The 8,848-nt window shown below is 53.0% G+C and overlaps 1 protein-coding gene across 2 annotated transcripts; it reads left to right on the top strand.

Annotated features, from left to right (window-relative positions):
• The first annotated feature begins 577 nt into the window (after nucleotides 1-577).
• On the top strand, nucleotides 578-8,597 carry HRK (harakiri, BCL2 interacting protein). 2 transcript variants are annotated; one of them, XM_071815886.1, is made up of 2 exons: nucleotides 578-908; nucleotides 8,512-8,597. In XM_071815886.1, the coding sequence occupies exon 1, from the start codon at nucleotides 597-599 to the stop codon at nucleotides 858-860; it is 264 nt and encodes an 87-aa protein (XP_071671987.1). In that variant the 5' UTR covers nucleotides 578-596; the 3' UTR covers nucleotides 861-908; nucleotides 8,512-8,597. The 2 variants fall into 2 exon arrangements, with proteins under 2 accessions (XP_071671987.1, XP_065707362.1); XM_065851290.2 differs by having other exon boundaries at nucleotides 8,460-8,595.
• The last annotated feature ends 251 nt before the right edge of the window (nucleotides 8,598-8,848 follow it).

Raw genomic sequence — 8,848 nt, 5'->3', positions numbered from 1 at the left:
CCTCCATCCCATGTTGTCCCCTGCATCCCTATGCTGTCCCCTCCATCCCATGTTGTCACCTGCATCCCCACATGGTCCCCTCCATCCCACGTTGTCACCTGCATCCCCACACGGTCCCCTCCATCCCACAGTCACCTGTGTCCTCACGTGGTCCCCTCCATCCCATATTGTCCCTTGTATCTCCACACTGTCCCTTGCATCCCCACACTGTCACCTGCATCCCCATACAGTCCCCTCCATCCCATGTTGTCACCTGCATCCCCACATTGTCACCTGCATCCCCACACTGTCCCTCCATCCCTGCGCTGTCCTGTCAAACTCCCACACCATCCCTAGATAACAGAATGTCCCACTACACAAACCCTCTGTTCCCCACAAGTCCCCCCACCCCACGCTTTCCCTCAGATCCCCCACACCCCCCATCCACACACCGTCCCCCCCCTCAAACTCCCCCCACCCCTCGCCGCCCCCCCGCTCCCCGCGGCCGAGCGCCGCCCCGCGGGGGATGATGTAACCCCCCCGGCCCCCGCCCGCCGCCGCCCCGGCCCGCCCGCCCGCACACGCCGCGGCACTCGGCGGCGAGCGGCGGCGCAGCCATGTGCCCCTGCGCGCTGCACGGCGGCCCCCCCGCGCCCTGCCCCTGCAGCCCCGGCCGCGCCGCACGGCCCTCGGCCGCCGCCCGCCTGGTCGCCGCCCGCCTGCGCCGCCTGGGCGATGAGCTGGAGCAGCGGGCGGCGCGGCGCAAGGCGCGGGGCCGGGGCCACGGGGCCGCCCGCCGCTTGGCCGCCGTGGTGTGCCTGCTGTGCGCCCTGCCGCCCGCGGCCGCGCTGGCCTGGCTGATCCGCAGGAGGAGCCTCTAGGAGAGACGGGCGCTGGCCGGAGCGGGGAGCAGGCGGGACGCGCAACAGGTCGGCACCGCGCCGGGGGACGGGGACGGGAACGGGAACGGGAACGGGGGGAGGCGGCGGCGGGGCGGCCGTGAGGGCACGGAACGGAGCGGTACGGTGTGGAACGGAGCGGCAGCGTCCGGTACCGCCCAGTGCGGCACCACAGGGCAGGGGTCGGTGCAGCCCGATACGCCGCGGGTCGGCATGGGGCGGTCCGGCCCGGCAGAGTACGGCTCGGGTCCGGCTCGCTGCGGCCCGGGTCGGGCTCGGTACGGTCCAGGGACCTGGCTGGGTCCAGTCCAGGGACCGGGCTGGGTCCGGCTGCGGGGCCGGCCCGGCGCAGCGCGCTGTCCGCGGTACTCGCCGGCTGTGGCGGCTGATCGCGGGCTGTGGGTATTGGCGGTACAGGCACCGCCTGCCAGATCGCACCTTTCCTCTCTCTTCTCTCCTCTCTCCTCTTCTCTCATCAGTGTCCCCTGTCCCAGGACTCCCCGAACACCCCCTCTCCCCTTCCCCAAACTTTCATGTCTTCCAGCCTGGGACCTCCCCTCCGCCCAGGTGATCTGTGCTCTCACAGGGCACTTTCAGCCCTGTGCCCACACTGGGTGAGCCTGTGGCCCCAGTGGCAGCAGCACAGGGCAGCTCAGGGGGGTTGGAGCAGGTCCCGTGTCACCTGGACTGCCAGACCATGGGGAGAGAGGACACTCAGAGCCTCCTGGCCCGGCCACACACCTGTGCCTGCCAAGCCTCCAGCCCTCTTGTGAGTGGAGGAACTTCTGTGTCCTGCCTGGTGGCCTTTAGACCCATGGGTGCTGCAGGGCCCCCATCGTTGAGGTCCCTAGGTGGTGAGATGTTCCCACATGACAGTCTGGGACTTCGGCTGGCTGTGCCTTGCTCTGTGTTTCGGATAATGTGCTTTCCCTAAGCTGGGTCCCAAGCCATCAGCCATGGAAAAACATCTAAGCCCAGTTACTGCTGGTTCCTAGAGCCCCAAATGTGCTCCAGAGACACCGAGCAAACCAGCAGCAGGGAAATGGTTCTGTAACTTTTGTTGTCATCCCTGAGACAGCTCCTGGGCTGGGAGGGACAGGTCTGCGCCCTCAGCCCTGGAGCACTCAGGGATACTGAGCATACCTGTGGTCACCTCAGGGATTTTGGGTGCTCTGAAGTGCTCTTTGGGATGTGGGTTTCTCCCCACAAACATGAGGAGCAAAGGCTTCTATTTTGGGTGCTTTAAATTACATTTTTGTCCCCCAGTATCCGTCTGTGTTCAGGAATGACCTTAAGTGCATGTCTAACTTTCAGTGTGCGGTCACATCCCACCAGCTTGGTTAGGGTTTGACAAGAGCTTAAAATCAGTTGAAAAATGCCACCAACTGGGCTGATCTTGTGCAGCTTTCAGCTTAACTGGGCTGTTTGCAACTCTTGGGTCAGATCTTGGCTCTTGGGAGTCAGGTCTTGTATTGCACAATGTCTTGCTTGCTTTTTAGGTGCATGAAATACAATTAGATATGTATGTATGGTGTGGGGAAAAGTATGGGGTTTGAGTGAGTTTAAAAGTAAGGTTTTCCAGCAGGTGTGTGTGTTTGTACTGTGTGTGTGTGTATGCGCTGGTGTATGAGGGGTATTGTTGTCATCTGAGCCACAACTGCTGAGACTGTCAGCAGGTTCAGCTGCTTACCTTTGGAAAGCTTTCTTTTTGCTGAATCAAAGCCTCAGTTTCTATAAAATCATCAGCACAGAGGTATGAGGCTCCGGGATGGAGAGTGTCAGCGGTGCACGGCAGTGGTTAGAGACATGGGGCTGTGGTCAGGAGCAGAGCTTAGAGATCTTTCCCTTCCCCTCAGTTCATGGCAAGATTGGTTCCAGTGTTTGGAAGCAAACCCACTTGTCTGCCTTGCTTGCCTGCTCAAAAAGTTGAAATCCACGTGGGACTGCAGTGATCTCCCTTACCGAGTCTCTCAGGGTTCCTTTTCTTTCTAACAACCCCGGGGAATTTCCTCTCCGCTCAGCTGGGGACTTTGTCCCACATAGAAAAGGTGGCAGGTGAGAGGTGCTGGCAGAGGGAACCGGTTCGCTGGCCCCATGTGCACACGCTCGGTCCAGACTCCCCGGTCATCCCGCGAGGATAAAGCTGTTTGGATTTTTAGTTCTTGTGAAGGTTCACGTAGCTTTGGTTAGGCAGGTATTATTTTTTTTCCCAATCTCTTCTGCTGTTGACTCTGTGGAGGCCTCACCTCCTCTTGCCTTTCTGCACTTCAGGCCCTACAATAACCGCCTTTGATAAAGACACTACAGGAAAGCAAAGCATCATCCTCAATGCAACCAGGGCGAGCACAATCCTTCCTCGCGGCTTCAAAGGCTGCTGCAGACAGGACATGCTGAGCTTCCTCCACATGCCCTGGGGCTTCCCGGACACAAATACAAATGTAAGGGTCTGGAAAGAAGATCCTTGTGTGGGGTGTGAAGCAATTTCAAGGATACAGAGGCCAGATGTGGGGGAGTAGTGAGCTGGGCACAGCCTCCTGGGTGCCCCCACGCACAGCAGCCTGACCTGTCCGGCTCCTAAGGCACAAGTGACCAAGCTGGAAATGAGAATACAATGTAACCCCAGAGTCATTAAATATATCATCTACACCTTGGTGTCTGGGTTATTTTTGCCATTAAGAATCTTTTCTTTCTCACTAGTAGTTTGCTCACACCAGTTGAAGCATCTGATTATCTGCAGCATCTCAGAGCCCAAGTGATAGTGCGGTGAGCTGGGTTAGACTTAGAGATGTGGTAAGAGAGCAGCGTTTTATTAACTCAGCAGAGTATTTGTGAACAAAATAAATGTTTTTTCTGCCATCCTCAGGGACACTCTGCAGTGATTATAACATTGTTCTGCAACAAGGTGGGTAGCACAGGCTCTGAGCACTTGTGATCTTGGGATTTCACAGAACAGCTCGTAAGAGGAGAGTAATTTGTGCACTTAATAAATGGGCTGCAAAGTCAGCATTTGTCTTGTGATGTGGTGGTTGTAGGAGGGACAGAGAAGTTAAAGGCCAGTTTCAGCTTGGCTTACTACGCGAATTCCCCCCCTGCTTTTCCAAGGGGTGATGGCGTTTTGCATTGGCGGCCGCGTGTGTACGTACCGTTTCTGAGGAAGAGGGTTGGTAGTTGTTCCCTCAGGTCCTGTGGCCTCACACACCAATGCAGCCGAGGGAATAATCCCGTGCACCAGGGAACTTCTGCTTGCCCGGCCCCTGGCTGGTTCCACTGAAAGCAGCATTAGGACCACTGCATGTGACTGACCTCTTGTTTCTGTGGATCGTGCTTGGGATTTGGGGATGAATGCTTTGCAAATGGCAGTTTTATAATGTATAATCTGACATCACCTTGAAATAGAGAGCCAGGGCATGAAGTATAGTTGTCACGTGCCAGTTTGGCATACAGTGTCACTCGTATTTCGCTCTATTAGTTCAGAAGTGGCAGTGTATTAAAATCAAACCCTGCTTGTCCCTGCCAGCTTCACCAGCCTGGTTCCGTGCCCACTGTGTTGCCAGTAATTCCCCCCACTGTTTGCTGCGAGGTTCATGCAGAGCCACTCTGTCCAAAGTCTCCATGCAGTTAATTATCTGTATTAAAATCAGGTTGATAAGATTTCTGGAGATGTCACGCTGAGCTGTGCAGGAGTGCAAAACAAATGAAGGACCAGAGGCGGTGCAGCCAGCGCGGGACCGAGCCGAGGAGCTCAGGAAGAGCTGCGGGTGTGCGGGAGGATGAACACTCAGCCTGTTGCACCCTCTGTGCATCCCTGACACAAACAGGCGAACGCTGGTGTTTATCCTCCCGGATAACGAAGGAAGAAGGAGGCTGCTCGTCCTAGTGGCGAGCGTCCTGCTCAAAAACACCAAAGGTCCCCACCATCCTTGCCCCAACTTCACAGTTAAATTGCACAAAGAAAAAGCTTCAGTGTTAACTTTTGTGATAAACAAGCAGCGGAGTTTTCAAAAATAAACAGCAGTGCCAAAATGCCTCTTTTCACAGGGGCCTATGGCCAAGCTGGCCACTTCTTTGTGGGAAGATTGGAGCCTCAACATGTTTCTTCACCCTCTCTGGGTTCCTCAGTCTAAGATGTAACTCTAAGTCTAAGTCTGTGCTAAGATCTCCCAGACACACCATTCTTTGGAGTTCTTCCCTAGTAGTTCTACTCTTCTCTTACCTCTCGAACCCACTCCTAATTGTTTTTTGGGCTTCCAAGTTGCCCTTCCACCTCCCGCGGAGCTGCTAATGAAGTGTGAGCATACACGGACGCAGGCTGCTCGGGAATTTGTCGGGGCGCTTGCCCAGCCCTTGTTTTCTCATTAACCTGCTGCTGTGTGAGGAAGGAAGCGAGCGTGCCTCGTTTTGTCCCTGCCGCGAGCTTTCCCTCAGCAATCCAAGCCCTTGGATAGGTTTATTTTCTTTAAATATATTAATAACTGTTATTTTATTAGGAGTGGAACACGTGCCAACCGAATTGCCTGTGTAACCCATTTAAATCAAGAAGTCACAGGCTGACACGTTAGCTGTGAGCTGAACCGCTTTAGGGGACATGAGCTCAGATTCTCCGACGGCTTTATGCCCGTGGTACCCAAGCACGGCTTTGCGTCCTGTCTCTGAATAAAGATTAGTCACAGAAATGCTGAGATGAGACTAAGGACCCCCTACCTGAGTCATTTCATGCCCGTCCTACTCAGCATCCCAGAGAAGAGCAGCTTTTTTCCCTGGTAAACACCAGCTTAGCAGGCTGTGTGATAAAACCGTCGGATTTAAGGCTGCGGAGTTCAAAGTAATTGTGAAGACGAGACGCCCGTATCTATTAAAAGCGATGGGATGTGTCGAGCCTGGCTGAGATGGTTTCGCAAATATCAGCCAATGTGATTTGTTGTCTCCCAGCCTTATTGCTTAATAGGTGCAATGAATAAGAGCAATTTCCTGAGCAGAAGCTGCATCTCCCGAAACGACCAGGAAGAGGGGGATATGTCACCAAAGGGAACGGTGCTTCCCATTAGAGATTTCAAAGCAAGTGATTTTTGTTCCTTTAGCACTTCAGTGCATGTTTTCAAAAGACACCGCATTTTTTATATAGGAACTCAGCTAGAGTTCTTCTTTTTCTTAATAATAAAAAACTTCAATAATAATGGACAATCCCCCCAAAAAGTTGCAATGTTATAAGAATGACTTGTAAAATAAACGATGTTTCAGCAGCTCTACAGAGGGGTTATGCTGGCACTCTAATTTACTGTCAACCCCAGTATTACAAATGGGATGTTGTTTGGTTTTCCTCAGCCTTTTTCAGCCCCAAAGTACCAAATTTTGATCTATTTGCCGAGTGCCTGTTGTGGGAAATTTGGAGGAACTCCACCGAAGTCAACCGGGTTGCCCTGGATTTACAGCGCTGTAAATGAGATCAGAATTTGGCTCCAACTATATTCCATTAATGAGTCAGATACTGGCAATGCAGCCAATATGCACCCAGAAATGGCTTTAACACAGCTTAGGATATTCAAAATCGCTTTATTGCAAGATGGGCTGAAGGCCAGGGTTCTGGGCTTCTCTTTTATTCTTTCCATGAAACTCACCTTTATGCAGAAAGCCAGCGCGGGGCTGATGCAAAACTTAAGAGCCATTTAAGCTCTTAGAATAGGGCTTGTGAGATGCATAAACGCTACGCTTTGCTGCCCCAGAGCAGATTTATGGCTCAGAGGTCAAGACGGTCTAGGATTTATCAACTTTTACAGGTTTCTAAAGATTTTCTATACTTTAAGTGACACAGAGTGACAGTTTGTAAAATGTAACGCCAGCACGGATGATCTGTTGCAGGCCGTAGGTGGCACAGCAGGACAGGGGTTCGTAGCTGCCGTTTGGAAGTGCTGCTACAGGAGAAACAATAAATAAGGATTAGATGGTTTTGCTGTGGAGGAAATCCTTTCATCGACTCCTGAAGTCTTTATTTCAGTGTAACCTGAGTAAATACCTCACCTCTTTGAGGGTAAACAACCGCGTCACAGGCTCTTCCTCCACATTGCCAGCCCGGTTTCTCTGCACCACCTCAGGTCGTGCCCTGATTTCCCAGCGACAGGGTGAATTATGACGCCCTCTCTATAAATTCATCTTGTGTGAGAAATGCAGGTGCCCAAATCTCCTCCTGGTGACGTTGTGCACATCTGGAGCGAGCCGTGGCGCTGTCCGTCCGTCCGTCCGTCCGCTCAGTGCTGGCCTAGACCTGAGTGTGCGGTTGTGCTGAGATCCCAGGGGGCCCAACGGGGACACGTTCCAACCTCTCTGCAAAAAACCCTCGTAAAACACCTCCGGTGCTTCCCAAGAGTAGGGGGGGTGTGAAAGTCTGTGCACGTGCAGATGTAGAAGCTGTAGAAACTGTGTGGCTTAGCCTTGATCGCAGCAAGACAAATAAAATGTGCTTCTGTTCTAGCTGATCCATTCTGGCTCTCGTCCCTTGGGTTGCTTTCGCTGTTGCTTCAGGTGTCCCCACACTAAAAAGCAAAACTGCGAAGGGAGGGAAGGGGAGGTTTTGATTGCCATGTCTGGCGTGCAGCAGCAGCTGGAGCAGCTGGCACTAACTGGGATAACGCAGGTATGGTTCAGTCTTGTGAGGCTGAACCAGAGATGCTGTAGGTTACTCAGAATCCGCGGCAGCACCAGGATCCTGAGAACCTTCACGCTGCATAACCCGAGGGGCAGTGCCGGAGGAAGGGAACTGATCCCGGGCTTGCAGCAGAGCGATGCCGATCGGAATCTGCCCCAGAGCTGTTTGCCGGCCCTAATGATGCTCTGACTCCACAGCCCATGCAGTTGCACAGTCAGCTGCTCCCCGCTCCTTTCTCCCAGGCGGGTGAAATCACCGGCAGGCGGCCGGCAGAGGTTTGTCCGCGGAGGTGTTCACCAGACCGCTCATTGTCCCAGTCTCTGCGAGGCAGACAAGGCAGTCTGAAAGACTGGATCCACCCAGCCAATGGCGCTAGAAATGCGGGAAATGGGAGTTTCAGAACAGATGCCCCTTGGGCACCTCTCCTGCTAATTTGCACTTAGATGGGTGCCTTTCCCTGAGCACTTTATTAATTAAGGCTTGCAGCCCACCTCTGAGGCAAATAAGTTATTATTGCGCTCATTTTCCAGCAGCAACTGCAAGAAGTGGTTTGCCCGAGGCCACAAATCTAATCAGTGGCAGAACCAGGAATGAGTGAGCTCTGCCCGCCTCCTGTGGTACTCAGTGCGCCCGTTGCCTACCTGGAACAAAGTTAACGGCTTCCCTAAAACTTAGCATTTTTGTTAACGCGATGCAAATGAAGATGGAGCACCCAAAAGAACGAGCTTTGCAAAATGAGCGCTCACCAGAAATCCTGCCATAGCCCAGGGATAAAGGCGCAATCTCGTGTTGAACCACAAAACCATCCTCCCCATAAATTATACACCTCTTCTCGTCGGTAAATTTAGCAGGAGGGTTCAAGCATAAATTTAAAAGAAGCTTTTATTGTAACCAATGCATCAATATAATTAAAACCAAACACAATTCTTTTCCTTTCTTAGGCTGGAGAAAACCCTGTGCCCTTGGAGAAAATTGTTTCCCCTTTTCCTCCAGGGAATCCAGAGCCCGAGCAGCAGCTGTGAAGAGTGGAGAGAAAGAAAGAAGTGGAAGATGTTGGAAGTGCTTTGGGCAACGTGAAGAAGGATTTGCACGGAAGGAGCTGTTCAAGGGCCCAGCAGCAAACCAGAGACACATACATGCTTATATATAGAAGAATGTAAACCCTCCTGTATGCATACGTTAAAACGTGCATGCCTTGTTGAGAACGTAAGCAACATTCCTTGTAGATGATGGTGGTCTGAGCATTCGTGCTCCTGCAGTCTGAGTCAAAAGATTAGTGATGTCCTCGCTGTGCCGTTAGCGTTTTCTCCACTGCACCTTGTTTATGGCA

The sequence above is a fragment of the Patagioenas fasciata genome, chromosome 17 (genome assembly GCF_037038585.1).
Source record: "Patagioenas fasciata isolate bPatFas1 chromosome 17, bPatFas1.hap1, whole genome shotgun sequence".
Taxonomy (NCBI): Eukaryota; Metazoa; Chordata; class Aves; order Columbiformes; family Columbidae; genus Patagioenas; species Patagioenas fasciata.
This window is presented reverse-complemented; position numbering and strand designations above follow the sequence as displayed.